Source organism: Oryx dammah, unplaced genomic scaffold, assembly GCF_014754425.2.
Source record: "Oryx dammah isolate SB20612 unplaced genomic scaffold, SCBI_Odam_1.1 HiC_scaffold_25, whole genome shotgun sequence".
NCBI lineage: Eukaryota > Metazoa > Chordata > Mammalia > Artiodactyla > Bovidae > Oryx > Oryx dammah.
In genome coordinates, this window is record NW_024070209.1 from 60,344,856 (window position 1) to 60,361,931 (window position 17,076).

Here is a 17,076-nt window from a genome sequence, read left to right on the forward strand (position 1 = left end):
GATCGATAGCTAAGAGGATAAACTAGGATTCATATAAACGTTTAAGAATTATAACAAGAAGAAATCATACAGTGAACATTTTGTATCTCTGGTGGCTCAGAGAGTAAAGAGTCTCCCTGCAATGCGGGAGACCCGGCTTTGATCCCTGGGTCGGGAATATCCCCTGGAGAAGGAAATGGCAACCCACTCCAGTATTCTTGCCTAGAGAATCCCATGGAAGGAAGAGCCTGGCAGGCTACAGTCTACGGGGTCGCAAAGTCCGACACGACTGAGCTACTTCACTTTTGGTTATTGAATATGGTTCATTAAGGACCAGCAGATCGAATGTTCGGTAGGGGCTTGGCCAGGTCATTACAGTTGGTCAGAGGAAAAATCACGGGAGGTTAAACCAAGGCTGTGTGCGCAAACACCCTAGCAGCTAGTGGCAGAGAGGGCACATCCAACTCTAGGGTGGGGAGAGAAGAGAACAGGAGAGAGAACCACAGCAGCTCCACAGCTCACAGCTGCAGCGAAGCCAGTCCCGGGCTCTGCTCTGACTCCAGCTATAAACCCCGCCTAGCACCTTTGACCGACATCCACCTTCAGCAACCACCTTCCACATCACTATAAACACTCTTTACTCCTCCCACCTAGCTCTTCCCTCTTGAAGCCAATCAGAGGAATGGGAGGGATTGTCCGTAGAGGGTTCCACTTTTTTTTTTTTTTTTTTAAAGAAGGGTAGATTGTACGCCGCGTTCCGCCTGGCGGAAAAACACCTCCAGAACCAGGGGGTGGAGCTCTGTGATGGGCACCCTGCTCGACCAATGAGTGGCCCCTACCCCTCAAAGGCCCGGTCACCGAGGTGGGCAGGGCAAGCGCAGGGCCCAGCCAATGGCGGCGGTGCGGACGGAGGTTGAGCCGCCGTGGGTAGGGTTAGTGTGAGAGGTGCGGCGGGGGAGGTAATGATGATGGTGGCGGAGGAGAAAGGCGGGGGAGGGGGTGCTGGGCGCTGAGAGGCGGCTCTGGCAGGGTTTTGTAGGGTGGGGGACGGTCGCGGGGCTACTGCGTCCGGGAGGGGGCGGGCGTGAGGCGCGCTGTCCGCCTGAGGGGCTGCAGACCCCGGCTCCCGGGAGCGCCGCGGCTGGCTCGGCTGTTCCATGTGGCTCCAGCGGGGATGGAGGACTCGGTGGCGGCGGCGGCGGCTTCTGCTGCGGCGGCGACGGAGGAGCGGCGCTGAGGAGGGAACCGGGCCAGACTCAGCCCGACAGCGGGATTAGAGGTGTGAGGAGGGGGCGGGAGTGGACGTGCTGCGGGGCCGGGGCTCGGGTACCGGGCTGGGGTCTTCTGGCATCGCCTGGGTGACAGGGACTGCGGCCGAGCCACCGCCTGCCTCCGCTGGGGGCAGGGGTCTGGGCTGTGTGCGGCAGGAGAGGAGGCTCCGGCGGACTATTCCCTAAGGATGGGGGAGGGAGGCACCGCACCCCGCACCGTGCACTTGTCCCTTTGGTCACTGCTTCACGCCCAGGCAGGAGTTTCCATTTCCCTCCGGTTGGCAGCGAAGGTGAATGAGAGCCCAAGTGGCCTGGAGCCGGGACACTGCCCTCTCTCTCTCTTGAGATTTCCCTCCACTCCTCTTTTCCCATCCGTTTCTCCCTCCGACTCAGCAGCAGCATTCTTCCCCTCTCCTTAATTTGCTCCACGCACTTATTTTAGGACTCAGAGCTATTAATTATCACCTGAAAAATAAAGTTTATTTTAAAATACTCCACTCCTTCCTCTGACTGGCGGTGGACATTAAGCAGCATCTCTAGACTTTCCCGCTCTGCTCGCCCTTCTGTGATGCTAGGAGAAGGAGGTAGGGCCCCGGCTTTCGCCTCTCAGTTGTTGTTGATGCTGATTACCTGATGTGTTGCTCCACGTCTGTGGTGTGAGTTGTAATTTCCTCCTTGGTGTCTTGCATCCTTGACGTTACTGGCTTTTGAGGTTAGTCTTTTGTTTCATTGTTTGAAAAACATGCTGGAGAACTGGGGTTGTCTGTTGCAGTGTTATCTGACGTGGGTGGTTAGTCACTTCTGCTTCTCTTATATTTTTTCTCTTTGTTTTGCCTTTCAGTCCTCCAGAATACATATCATATAGCCTCCGAGGTGGAATGGTGATGTCTCCATGAGGGAACCTCCCCTTGCTCATCCTGTCATATGTGTCATGCTCTTCTTGACTGGGCCATTCGTCTAGGATGGGATTTACCCTGTGAAACAGGGAGAAGACTTTATGGTCCCCAAACATCATTTCAAGTTGTAGTTGAGTTTTTTAAAGTACAGACATACATGCAAAGCTCCTTTGCTTTGGACCTTCTGCTTTGTTAAAGCTGCTGTGTTGCTAACCCAGAACTGCTCCACTGTTTTGACTGATCATCATGGCTTCAGTTTGGAAGAGACTACAGCGTGTAGGAAAACACGCATCCAAGTTCCAGTTTGTGGCCTCCTACCAGGAACTGATGGTTGAATGTACCAAGAAATGGTAAGAGCGCCTGGGTGTAGAGTTTGCGGTGCTGTGGCCTAAACTCTGCTGCTTCTGACAGCAGATTTACCTTTCTGCAGTGCACAAGTGTGTAAAAGCTGGGCGGGGTGCAGATGACGCTCACAAGTACTATGGTGTGCACTGTTGCTGCTGGTACCATTCCTGTGGGTTTTAATTACTGCACTTCAGTGTGGCTCAGAGGACTGTTACTATGAGAGCACACTAAGTACAGCAGACTTGGTCTTGAGGTCTTGCATCATTAGTGTTAGGATAACTTTGATTTTTATAATTTTAAGGAGATGTAAAAATGGCTGTTGAAATATTGCAAACACATGCATATATTTTGATTAACACGCATGTCTATGTTTCAATAGAGTTTTAATACAGAAATCTATTCTTGTAGGGTGGTGCTGATCTGTTTTTTTTTTTTTTTTTTTTTTTTGCTTTTGCTTAAAATAAAGAATTTTTCATTATCTGATTAATGGAATGCCAGTCCACACAACCTTAGAAATTCTTTTGTTATATGCTTAGTCAGGCAACTGTATTTTATTTTAATTGCCTAATGAGATACATTTCTTGGCCAGACTTAAGGAAGCAATTAGTAGTGCTGGTCTATGATTTTCTGCTTTCACTTGAGCAAAGTAAACTTAGGGCATTCTTTTCACTGCCCTGAATGATAAGCAAGAAGAATTCTTATTGGGCTTCCCTTGTAGCTCAGCTGGTAAAGAATCTGCCTACAATGCAGGAGACCTGGGTTCGATCCCTGGGTCAGGAAGATCCCCTCTAGAAGGAAATGGCAACCCACTCCAGTATTCTTGCCTGGAGAATCCCATGGACAGAGAAGCCTGGCAGGCTACAGTCCATGGAGTCACAAAAAAGTCAGACATGACATAGCGACTAAATTACTACTATTCTTATTAGAGGAAAAAAGTTAATCTTAAGAAAATGGTACTTTGGGTTTTGGTTTATTGTGGTGATTAAGTGGTATTACTGCAAAAATAAGTCCATTTCATTGTTCACACAGACTGTAATCTCATGTCTGTATTAAGCTCTCTTTTTATAAGATGAAAAACAACTTGCTCTACACTAGAACTCTTAAAGCATATCTGAATATTTATTTGGAAACTAGTTTCCAAATGCTTTTCTCTTAAACTTGTTAGAATGTTATGTGCAACTCAGGAAGTGCATGTACTGATTACCTACTTTATAGGTAGGTAGCTTTAGAGTTGAATATGAAATAATCCCCACCCTCAAGGACATTGCCCTCTAGGGCAATGACAGGTCATGTAAATGAAGTCTCAGTGATAGGTGCAATAATATAATGTAGGGATAGATGTAGGGATCTTAATCTATCTCCATCCCCTAACAGATATTCTTGGGGACAGGTTATTTACTCCTCTTGAGATAATTGTCATATTGAGAAAGGTAATAATGCTATCACTTCACAGAAAGGATTATTGTGAAGATTAAATGAATTAAGACATGTAAAATGCTTGGAACAATGTCAGGCACATAGTAAATGCTCAACAAATGCCGTTTTTACTTACAAAGTTAGCAGAGAAGGAAATAACTCTTTAAGGGTTCATGCATTGGAGAAGGAAATGGCAATCCACTCCAGTGTTCTTGCCTGGAGAATCCCAGGGATGGGGGAGCCTGGTGGGCTGCCGTCTGTGGGGTCGCACAGAGTTGGACACGACTGAAGTGACTTAGCAGCAGCAGCAGCAGGGTATGGGATGGCTTTCTGGGAGCTGAGCTGAGTTTTGAAAGGTTCATGAAGCTAAACGGGAAGAAATGAAGGATATTCTAGATGAAGCAACTGCTTACGCAAAAGCATGGAGGTGTGTGGTATGCCGGAAGTGGCCTTAAAGTGGGAGGAGTGCAGTGGGCTGTGATGTTTTAGAGGCAGGCAGTGGTGAAGTGTTGTTACACATGCCTTGGACTTTATTCTGTGGGTGATGGAGAGGTACTAAAAGGTTTTGAGCAGAAGAGACTTTAGGTTTGAAGAAAAGTGAAAGTGTTAGTGACTCGGTCCTGTCCATCTCTTTGCGAACCAATGGAGTGTAGCCCGCCAGGCTCCTCTGTCCATGGAATTCTCCAGGCAAGAGTACTGGAATGGGTAGCCGGTCCCTTCTCCAGAGGATATTCCTAACCCAGGGGTCGAACCCAGGTCTCTGCGTTGCAGGTGGATTCTTTACCATCTGAGTCACCAGGGAATCCTGACTTTAGATTTTCATTCTGGAAAATCATTTGGATGACAGTGTGAGGTAAGGATCATAGTGGAAAGGGTAACTGGAGGCTGTGACAGTAGGGTAGCTATTGCAATAGGTAAGGTGAGAGAAGAGGCTTAGACTAAGGCAGTGGCAGAGAAAGTGGGGAGAATAGAGTTGAGGGACACTTAGGACACAAAATGGATAATACTTAATGGTCATTTCAGTATGGATCTGAAAAGGATGAGGACGAGGGAGAGGGAAAGGTCTGGGTTGACACCCAAGTTTCTGGCTTGGAGGACTAGTGTACTACTAACTCAACTAGGAAATACATGAGGAAGTTCCTGATTACAAGTTATTCTCAACTTGGTCTTATACTGGGGGCATCAACTGTAAGATGGTTAAATTTGAATCTCTTTTCTTAAGGGAAATAGAACATATCAGGTGATTCTTTATTCACAACATGAGTTTATTCCCCATAGTTTGTCTCATTCCTTGATTTTATTTTTCCTTGAGAAATATGTATGTTACTGTCACAAGGTAAAAGCCAAGAATGAAATTTAACTTGATTATTTATGAATAGATGGCTCAATTACTTTTAGGGTTGGACATTATGGTATACCTATTAAATTAGATCTTTATGATAAGGTCTGGCCTTAACACAAGAAACATTTGGATATTGTAAAATTTTTAGATGTGTAGTTCTAAATATGTTCTATTTTCCCCCATCTCATTTAAAAATACAGTTTAAGGTTAACAAGGTGACAGTGCCCAAAGAATAATATATTTGTTTGATGTACTGGAATTTTATGTATAAGTGGATCCTTAAATAGAGCTTTAAAATCTTTTCATTATATAAAAATTTGTTGTAATAAGTTTTAGTTAATATTCTTTTTGCTTTACTTTGCATAAGGTCCTTGTGATAAATACAGGTTAGGCCAAATTTCTATACTTAAATCCTGTAGCTCTCTTTTTTAATTTTTCATACTTCATTTTGCAAGAATTTTTCATGCCTCATGCTTGCAAGAATTTTTAAATTACTGAATATGTATGCTGAATTAGAATCTATTTAAAGGACATAAGAATAAAAATAGACGTACACATAGTAAGAACATACATTTTTTTCAGTTACATATACATTTTAGGTATTGTTTTGAGGGTATGGAAAAATAAAAGGAGAGGAAGGAAATTTATAGATGCCAATTGAGTAAAGGGAAAGACGCTTTGAAGATAAATTGCAGGTGTTGAGAGGATAAGAAAACAGATCTAATATACATTAGAGAAGAAGGAATAAACTATAAAAAGAACAGCCAGCATTCCCTTAGGATTGTGCCTTTGTAAGTAAACTATGTATACATGCGCCATACCTTTTAGAACTTTGCTACTCTAAGTGTTTTCTGAGAAACAGGAGAATTTGCAAAGCCTGGGAATGAATCTGTTAGAACTGCTGTCCCTCAGGCCCTGCCCTAGACTTACTGAATCAGGATCTGCATTTTAATGAGATCTATACTGTGGCTTCCCTGATACCTCAGTTGGTAAAGAATCTGCCTGCAATGCAGGAGACCCCGATTTGATTCTTGGATCGGGAAGATTCCCTGGAGAAGGAAAAGGCTACCCACTCCAGTATTCTTGGGCTTCTCTTGTGGTTCAGCTGGTAAAGAATCCACCTGCAATGTGAGAGATCTGGGTTTGATCCCTGGGTTTGGAAGATTCCCTGGAGAAGGAAAAGGCTACCCATTTCAGTATTCTGGCCTGGAGAATTCCATGGACTCTGTAGTTGCAAAGAGTCAGACATGATTGAGCAGCTTTCACTTTCTTTATACCATGCATATTAAGGTTTAAGAAACAGTATTTTAAAATACTGTTTTCAGCCTAAGTGCCCATTCATGACTTCAGGATAAAGTATACTGATTTCTGCATGAATTTGAAACTCAAGGGAATGAAGATGAAACTTCAGGATTCAAGAAGGGCATAGTGTGTTGATGGAAGAGGTTAATGGAAATCAGGATATGTTTTCCTAGGAAGAACATGTTATTTCTGTGATTAAGGAGAGGAGAAATGTTTTCCATGTTCTCTTGTTATGGCTGTAGGTTATGAACCTGGGCGTGATAGGTAACAGGATGAAGGTAGGGGTTTCAGGAAGCCATTTTTAAGATCTAGGCCATGAGCAAACTCGCGGCGTTTCACCCTTGATCGAAGGATGGACTCTGTTTAGGGGGTTTGGGGTTTCTGCCCTCTCACACTTTTTGTTGTTGCCGTCTCACAGTATTTTGCGTTTGCCCCACACGGTGTCTAACTTCGTTGCACTTGTTGTGACAGATGCACTGTTGCACTTTGTCGCCAGTGTCTAACATGATTCTTTCTTGATGTGGCTCTAGAAGTTATGTCAGGAACAAAAACCAGAAAGACTTTTATTCATCTGAGAGGATACTGTTAAGTCTTGTTCCCCATCACTCCATAGCCAGGTAGAGGCTCCAGTAAATTTGAAGATGTTGTTTATATTCCCCTTCTCTTATTGATGTCCCCAAGTCATTTAATTATTAATCTCACTTAACTGATGTAAGCTGTTGGCAAGTGGTGAGACTGGCCGCTGGAGATGACTCTGTGACAAAGAGACTAGCTGTCTTTCCTCTCTTGGTTTGTTTCTTCTCCTATTCTTTTTAAAAAATATCACCTGCAGGTCTTTAGATTCCTGAGAAAAGTCTTGTATGAGCTCTCAATGGCTATTCAGCTGTTTTAGGAAACTACTTGAAAGTTGGCAAGTTGTGGTTATGATCATTTATTTTACAGAACTCAGTTCCAATAGGAGCTCCCTAATACATGATGAGAACTATTATGAGCATAGGTTATATTTTCTGTGTATATCTCTATTGTCTACATATATGAACATATTTTATCTGTTTTTTATATTTCTTCTATGTGAGTTTTTAAAAAGTATTTAAAGTACCATAAACTTTTCCCCAAAAGGCATACATATATTGGTTTCTGGTTTTTCTGTCATCTAAGAATTCCTTTTTCTTATTTTTAAATATAGTTTCAATTATAATTTATTTTTAAAATAGGTGACACAATCACATGGTTCAGAATTCTAGAGGTACAAAAAGGGGTTTATATCCCTGAAAGTAACCCCTTATTTCCTCCATTATTCCACAAGTTTTTGCACAGCTGTGACCTCAGGATTTGAAAAGTGAAAAAGTAGCTTTTTCCAGAGCTTAACCGTGTGACGCTAGCCTGTTGGATAAAATATGAACTCCTTAATCTGATGTTCCAGGCCCTCTGTAACTGATCCCAAGTTAGTTTTCCAGTTGGACATTAGAATGCTACATGCACTGTGAATATTAACTTGAGTTTATAAAGGCCAAGTTATATTAATAAGTACTTATTCAAATCCACTTCTTTGGGTGACTTAAGCAAGCATTTCTCTGTTGCTTTAATGGAATGAATTAGAGGAACATCTGCCTTGATATAAAGAACATACTTTTGAAATACATTAAAAAATAATCATTGAAAACAAGCTTGGTGTGTTTTAACAGTATCTGGAAGGTCGGTGTGTCTGCAGCACAGTAGAACAAGGTGTAAAATGGTAACAGGTGAGGTTTGAGTAGGTAGGGGTTAGATCACATATGGTCTTGAGGTCATGGTAAGGCTTTTGGATTTTAAGTATGATAGGACGCCATTGGAGAGGTTTGAGCGGGAAAGTAATATTATTTACATTTTTAAAAGATTATTCTGGATACTTTGTGAAATGTGAAATATTCTGAGTAAAAATAGAAGCTAAGATGCTATTGTAGTAGTCCAAGGAGCAGAGGTTGTGGTGGAGGTGGTGAGAAATGACTGGATGTATGTTGGTAACACATACACATGCTCCTACCACACTTTATTGAGGTATAGCTTACACTTGTACATAAATAAGATGCATCCATTTAAAGTATATAATGCAGTAAGTTTTGACAACAGTATTAACCCATGTGACTAGAAAATAGATTTCTTGAAGGTGTAGTTGACAGGAGTTAATGATGGATTAGATATGTAAAGTGAGAGATCGCTAATGACTGGGGTTTTGGCCTGAGCAACTAGGTGAATGTAATACTAATTACAGGAATGGGGAACACCCAGGAGGAGAAAGTTTGTTGTGAAGGAGAAATCAAGAATTGGCTTTGCTTTCTTAAAGCTTGGGACATCCAGCTGGAGATATTAATTAGGCAGTTAATTTAAGAATCTTGAGCTCAGGGGAGAGAAGAGGTCAGAGTCTCATAGTTTACAGAGAATTTATAACTAAAGGGCTATAGGCAATTTTCTGTGGTGCTCAAAGAGATTAAGAGAACTGAGGTCTGAGCCTTGGGACATTTCAACATATAGAGGAGGGGAGGAAGAGGAAAAACCAGCAAAGGAGACTGAAAACAATCAGTAGTGAGGTAGGAGAGAAATTAGGAGTGTGTGCTTTCCAAGGAATGAAGTGCAAAATGTATCAGGAGAAGAGTGGTTCACCGTGTCAAATACTTTCGAGAGGTTGAGCAAGATTACCACTGGATTTGCAAGTTGGAAAGAGTTGATGACATTGAGGAGCGGTTTGGATCTTCCCTGGTAGCTCAGCTCCTGCAATGCAAGAGACCCCAGTTCGATTCCTGGGTCTAGAAGATCCACTAGAGAAGGGATAGGCTACCCACTCCAGTATTCTTGGGCTTCCCTGTGGTTCAGCTGGTAAAGAATCCACCTGCAATGTGTGAGACCTAGGTTTGATCCCTGGGTTGGGAAGATCCCCTGGAGAAGGGAAAGGCTACCTACTCCAGTATCCTGGCCTGGAGAATTCCATGGACTATCTAGTCTATGGGGTCTCAAAGAATCGGACACAACTGATCAACTTTCACTTCACTTTGGGTGGAATGATGAGGATGAAAGTATAATTAAATTGAGTTAGAGGAAAGGAGGTGGATACAGAGTCAGTATAGATAATTTTGTTGGAAAGTTTTGCTACAAAATGGAGAACTGGAGTACCTGGAGAGGGACAAGAGGTCACGGTGTACCTTTCACATGGAAGGTATTGCACCATGTTTTAATGCTGATGGAAATAGCTGGTAAAGAAGGAAAAAGTGATGATGTGCTGGGAGAGGAAGTAACTTCAGGAGAAAGAGAGAAAGGGAACAGGATCCAGCACACAAATGGAAAGGCTGAACTTAAGTAGTGTGTGTGTCAGTTGCTCAGTCGTGTCTGACTCTCTGCGACTCCATGGACTGTAGCCTGCCAGGTTCCTATGTCCATGGAATTCTCCAGGCAAGAATACTCGAGTGGGTTGCCATTTCCATCTCCAGGGGATCTTCTCGACCCAGGGATTGATCCAGGGTCTCCTGCATTGCAGGCAGATCCTTTACAGTCTGAGCTACAGAGAAGCCCTGAACTTAAGTAGAATCAGGGACAATTCATTGTTACAAGGAGGGAAGCAGAGTACACGGATGAGAAGCATTTAGGTTGGTAGATTTGGTGGGAGAGGATGTAGATGTTCTGTTGGCTTCTGTTTTCTTAGGGAAATAATATTAGGGGTCATCATCCAAGGGGGAGGTAACAGAAAGTTATTGAAGGATTAACAGGAGAGAAGGTCTGAAATTGTTAAAACAAGAATGAATTGAATAGGGAAATGTTGAAGGATTACTTGGTAGTGCTGAGGATGTTCTTAACATTGTGGTCATTAACTTAAAGTGAATGCACCAGCAAGTTTGCATATTTTAATTGAGTTATGTTATGTTCAGTACTTGGATGCAAGCATGGAATAGGCAGACTTGGATTTAACCAGGGATGGGTTGTGTCAGGAATATATAACAGAGGAAAAGAAGGGCAAGGAAATTGGGAGTGAATGCATGAGGAGTGGTTATAGTGATGAACCATGAAGTATAGGATAGAAGAGGAGGAAAATAAGGACATAAGAGATAGGCTGGTCAATAGAGAAGTGAAGAGGATAAAAACTGTGAGATGTTAAAAAGATTCAGTAGTTGTTGGGATTGGGATACCAGAGTGAATGAGCTGGAAAACTAGGAGGTAAGAGAGTGAGATGCTTGATTTTGGAGGATGTGGTTAACAGTAATGACAATATATGGGTGGTGGGCTCCTTTGCCTATTAGTTAAAAAAATAAGCACACAACTTAAGTGTGTTTTTAATTAATGTGCTTTGTATGTTAAATATGAGTGTACCTTAATTTCTCTTTCTTTCTTTAAAATAAATTTAAGTAAAATAGGTCATCTTCTTTTTGTATCAATACCTTGGGGGACTTTCATTCCTCTTTAAAGACTTGTAGCTGTTAGGGTGTGACCATAGTAGTTGATGGTTGAGATGGAATGGAGGAAAAGAGTTTTAGCAGTGAAGAGGGCAATTAGGGAATTTAGAGGCTAAGGGATAAATTATCTATGTGGCTCTTGAAATTGCTGAGACACTGAGAATAATTGGAAGAGAAATGGTTAAGACAGGGAGTCAAGTGCTGAAATCTTAGTGAATGAGGGGAGGGGTGGAGCAAAAAGTTTTACTTTTTGAAACTTTCTATGACAAGTTTATGTGAATTTTGAACCTTATTCTTTGAAACAAAAATAAGTCTTCTTTTCCACTTGATGACTTGTCAGAGGTATAATTTTGTTGTTGTTTAGTCACTAAGTTGTGTTTGACTCTTTTGAGACCCCATGGACTGTAGCCCCTCCAGGTTCCTTCGTCCACGGGATTCTCCAGGCTAGAATGCTGCAGTGGGTTGCTATTCCCTTCTCCAGGGGATCTTCTCGACCCAGGGATTAAAACCTGCTTCTCCTTCATTGGCAAGTGGATTCTTTACTACTGAGCAACCTGGGAAACCCAGATGTAATTCTAATAGAGAATAAGTTGAGTTGTTACTTTGTTAGTAATTTTATTTTAGTGTTTCATGGACTGATTTTTTTAAAAACTGAATTGTTATGTGTAGTATTTTATTGAGATTTTAAATGCTTATTTTATGTGAAGTTCAGTTGTACAAAACTCAGTTGTGATGGTTTAAGGAAAATAGTGGATTGTCTTTATGCCGTAGTTGGCTATTGTAGTGCTTATATCACAGTTGTCTTTACACGAGACTCAGTATGCCTCTTAAGTCATTGGCTACTTTGGCCTCATCCAAGTTGCCTCTTTGTAAATAAAGTTTTACTAGAATATGGCCATGTCCATTTGTTTATTATCTATGGCTGCTGTCATACTAAGTGGCAGAGTTGAGTAGTTGTTACATAGACTGATTCACTGCAGTTGGAAATGTTTATTATCTGGTCCTTTAAGAAAGCTTATTAACTTCTGCCCTAAATCTTTGGAGTTACTCCTAATCATTAGTTACAGCTAATGTTTGTGGAATTTAGAGTCTAGTACCTTTTCATTTTCTCTCTGCCCAACCTCCAAACTATTAATTTAATCTTACTGTATTCTTGACTGCATAAGCAATAGAGGATAGCCCATTGTGCCTGCTCTCCAGCCCTATGGAAGAAACTTTAGAATAGCTTTGAGGAGCATTCAGATCTGTGTATGGATAAAAAACATGTGTTTTCTGGCTGTGTGGCCTTGGACAAATTACTCAATCTCTTAGTAACTCATCTGTAACATGGTAATAGCATTGCTTCCAGCATAGAGTTGTTTTGATGATTAGAGATAATACTTGTAAAGTGGTTAGAACAGTGCCTGACATACAGTAAGCACTCAGTAAATGTTGCCTATTATCTTTATCCAATTATTTAAGCAATAAATGGTGAAAAGAACCATCTAGAGAAAACGAGTGGGGTAATCGAGAAGACTGAAAGTATGACTTGAAAATTTAAGAGTGTTTGAGGAAGATGAACTAGCACAGAAGCTAGAGTGACCTGAGGGGTGTAAACCAAGGAGCATGATAGCAGAAGCACTGTGTTGAAATGAACTGTGTTCTGATAATATTTGGCTTTTAGGGGAAAGGAACTACATATTTTTGCTCCTGGAGCAAAATGGGTTCATATAGTTTTATAACTTTTTTTTTTTTTTTTTTAATAATCACTTAAAGTAAGTGATTTTTGGCTAAAGAACATGGCTAAGGGAATTTAGTTCCTTCAGAATAGAATTAACTTGCCAGCGTATATGTGTGTGTGTGTGTGTGTGTGTGTCTGTCTGTCTGTCTGTCTGTCTGTCCATGATAGTGACTATTCGCAATATTTAGCATATATTTCTTTATGACAGTTTTCTTTAAATTTTTTTTCTTCTACCATCACTTTTGTAATGACCCCATGAAATAGATTGTGTCTTTTGGTAGTATGTTTTTAAAATGAATTTTAAGGAAAAAAAAATGAATTTTAAGGGATTATGTGAAGATGTTCTTATGATTTAGTTTAGTTTCACACTAGTTTTGTAATTGGATGCTCAGGGAACTTAAAATTAGGCATTTCTAGAAATGTGCTATTGGTGTATCAGTGTGTTCTAATTTTGTGGAAAATTTCAACAAAAGAGTCACTGAAGTAGTTCACTGCATGTTGTAAAAATAGTCCAGTGTGCTAAAGGAAAAAATGTACAAGCGTTTTTAACTGAATGTTCAGTAGAGATGTTCATATTCTCCTTATTTTTTTAAAGGAGTGGAACTGAGTTTGTGAAATGAGGACAGTAAAATTACTGCAGAATGCCATACATGTGTGTCTTATTTTTCACTTTTATAGTGATATTTTTAGGCAGCCTTGCTAATAGACACCTAAAAAATTTCTTTGGTTAGTTTGATCTATTAAAAAGTTTCCTGATGTTATTAATCCTGGTGGTGGTATTATTGAAATGCTTCTTAAAAAACACTTCTAAAAATTGGCTTTATTGCTTCAATAAAAACAACAAAAGATTGACTTTAATACAAGGAGTTTATCACTTAAAAGTTGATACTCTGACAATATCCAAAAGAGTTTGTTGACTAATTTAGGGTTATAGTTAGAACAGAGATAGTCTTAGAGGAGCAGAGAGTACATGTTACTAGGCACTTAGGAGGAGTTACCACTGGACACTGGACTTGGTTCTGAGTTTTCTGTCAGCTGTGGCAAAAAGGAAGCACATTGGCTCACTGAGTATTGCTTCTGGCTAAAGAAGATACTCAAAATCATTTGCAGAGACTTCTGTTTTTGTTGTTCAGTCACTACGTTGTATCCAACTCTTTGCAACCCCATGGAGTGCAGTACTCCAGGCTTCCTTGTCCTTCACTGTCTCCTGGAGTTTGCTCAAATTCATGCCCATTGAGTCGGTGATGCTGGCTAACCATCTCACCCTGTGCTGCTCTCTTCTCCTTTTGCCTCCAGTCTTTCCCAGCATTGGGGTCTTTTCCAGTGAGTTGGCTCTTTGTATCAGGTGGCCAAAATATTGGAGTTTCAGCTTCAGCATCAGCCCTTCCAGTGAATATTCAGGGTTGATTTCCTTTAGGATTGACTGGCTTAATCTCCTTGCAGTCCAAGGGACTCTCAAGAGTCTTCTCCAACACCACAGTTCAAAAGCATCAATTCTTCCTTCCTCAGCCTTTATGGTCCAGCTCTCATATCCATACATGTCTATGGAAAGAAATCATGGCTTTGACCATATAGACCTGGGTCAGCAAAATGTCGTCTCTGCTTTTTAATATGGTGTGTAGGTTTGTCCTAGCTTTCCTTCCAAGGAGCAAGTGTCTTAATTTCATGGCTGCAGTTACCATCTGCAGTGATTTTGGAGCCCCAAGAAAATCTACCACTGCTTCTAATTTTTCCCAGCTATTTGCCATGAAGTATGGGACCAGATGCCATAATCTTCCTTTTTTGTATGTTGAGATTCAAGCCAGCTTTTTCACTGTCCTCTTTCACCCTCATCAAGAAGCTGTTTAGTTCCCTTTCACTTTCTGCCCTTAGAGTGGTATCATCTGCATATCTGAGATTGTTGGTATTTCTCCCAGCAATCTTGATTCCAGCTTGTGGTTCATCCTGCCCAGAATTCTGCATGTAAGTTGAATAAACAGGGTGACAATATACAACTTTGACATACTCCTTTCCCAATTTTGAACCAGTCAGTTGTTCTATGTAAGGTTCTAACTGTTGCTTCTTGACCTGCATACAGGTTTCTCAGGAGACAGGTAAAGTGGTCTGGTATTCCCATCTCTTTAAGAATTTTCCATAGTCAATGGAAAATAGTCCATAGTTTCTCATAGTCAATGAAGCAGAAGTAGATTTTTTAAAAAAAGTTTCCTTGCTTTCTCTATGATCCAGTGAAGATGTTTCTTAGAACTTAAAGCAGAATTTTTATTATGAAAAAAAGGTATGACATGGAATTAAGTCTCAAACTACAATAGAAAGTCTCAGACTGTTAAATTGGATAATGTTTATAAGGATCCTTTATGAGAGAATATGGCTGAGCAGCCTTGTTTTCTGATCATCTAGTTTAAATCAAGGATGAACCTCAGAAAATTTAGAAGAAGGAATATTTAAGAGAAATAATCAGGTTCTACGCTGTACCGTTCCGAAGCTGCTACCCACTTGTGGCTACTTCCATCTAAATTTAAATTAAAAATTCAACTCCTCAGTCAGAGTAGCCACGTTTCAAGTGCTCACTGGCCACATGTGGCTAGGGGCTACTATATTGGATAGTGCAAATAAGGAAAATTTCCATCATCAAAAAAAGTTTTGTTGGACAGGACTGTTTTAGCCATTTCCTTTCAAAACTGACTGATTTCAGAATTGCTGGAGCACTCTGCAAACACAGATTTCTGTGGTCTTCAGTTCAGTTCAGTCGCTCAGTCAGCTTGCCTGTCCATCACCAGCTCCTGGAGTTCACTCAAACTCATGTCCATCGAGTCGGTGATGTCATCCAGCCATCTCATCCTCTGTTGTCCCCTTTTCCTCCTGCCCCCAATCCCCCTCAGCATCAGAGTCTTTTCTAATGAGTCAACTCTTCGCATGAGGTGGCCAAAGTATTGGAGTTTCAGCTTTAGCATCAGTCCTTCCAATGAACACACAGGGCTGATCTCCTTTAGGATAGACTGGTTGGACCTCCTTGCAGTGCAAGGGACTTTCAAGAGTCTTCTCCAACACCACAGTTCAAAAGCATCAATTCTTCGGTGGTCAGCTTTCTTCGCAGTCCAACTCTCACATCCATACCATGACCACTGGTCTTGACAGTCCTCTAATTCTGTAGGTCTGGAAGAGTGCTGGCAAGTCTGTCATTTCAGAAGTTCCTCAATTGCCTAAGACCAACAAGTCAGGTTTTATGACTACCACATTTGATTTTTCCTCAGGTATTTGGCACATATTAGGTGGCAGTTCTTATTGATATTCCAGAAGTTACTAAGTTGAAATTTTGAATTCAACTTTTTTCCTTTGATTCAGCTGTTTTATAATATGTGCGTGTGTGTGTTAAAAATGAGAGCAATGTACTTTAGCTGTGCCACATATAAAGCTGTCAGATTAATATAAACATTTGAACAAGTTCATTGATTCATTTAAAAAAAAGACTGCATAGTTTGTTCTCCTTAGAAACAAGGACTGCTGGGGATAGCTAAAGGTAGGATTTATTTATTTATTTATTTGACTGTACTGGGTCTTTGGAGAAGGAAATGGCAACCCACTCCAGTATTCTAGCCTGGGAAATCCCATGGACAGAAGAGCCTGGTGGGCTCAGTCCATGGGGTCGCACAGAGGCGGACATGACTGAGCGACTAACACACACACACTCTGGGTCTTAGTTGTAGCATATAGGATCTCTAGTTGAGGCGTGTGGGATAGAAGCTTGGGCCCTCTGCATTGGGATCCTGCAGTCTTAGCCACTGGACCACCAGGGAAGTCCCAGAATGATTTTTTTTCTTCTGAAGAAAAGTTTTGATGCTTCTGAAGTACCCGAACTGTTATACTTGGAGGTGCCATACCTCGAGCTGCTGCCTTTTTCTTTTTTTCCCTTTGTAGTATTCCTTAATTCTCACTTGTTTTCCTCTTGCCACTGCCTTGGTAACATCCTTTATCATCTTTTACCAGGGTGCATGGTTCTCAAACTGTGCATTGAGGAGCCTTGAAAGCACAGCAGAGAACTCACAGGTATTGCCAAGAGATGCTTAAGAATGTTGAGGGAAATACAGCAGCATCTGTTGGAAACCATGCAAAGTACAAGCTTGAGGTAGTTCATTTTGAAAATTAGATTTATATATTCCTTTCAGTGTTACCATATTTTTACCAAGCTGAGTTTTTGAGTTTTGTTGTGACAAAAAGCAAGTACCATGAGAAAATTTATGTGAAACAGGAAGAAGGTCTTGTCCAACCTGATTCTAATGTTGTTTGCTGTGCTCAACACAAGTTGTTAGGACATGTATCCTTGTTAAGCTGTTTGGACCTGATTATTTAAGCAGAATGGTTAGGTATTTCTTTTGGCCTGTGAAAACAT

General features: G+C 41.2%; 1 protein-coding gene across 8 annotated transcripts in view; it reads left to right on the plus strand.

The window, feature by feature from the left end:
* Positions 1-924: 924 nt before the first annotated feature.
* EHBP1 (EH domain binding protein 1) overlaps positions 925-17,076 on the plus strand; it is a 344,879-nt gene continuing 328,727 nt past the window's right edge. For all 8 annotated transcript variants that reach the window (XM_040224015.1, XM_040224017.1, XM_040224019.1 and 5 more), the window contains exons 1-2: positions 925-1,258; positions 2,092-2,496. In XM_040224015.1, the coding sequence (XP_040079949.1) occupies positions 2,393-2,496 (104 nt within the window). In that variant the 5' untranslated portion in view covers positions 925-1,258; positions 2,092-2,392. The remainder of the gene's footprint in view (positions 1,259-2,091; positions 2,497-17,076) is intronic.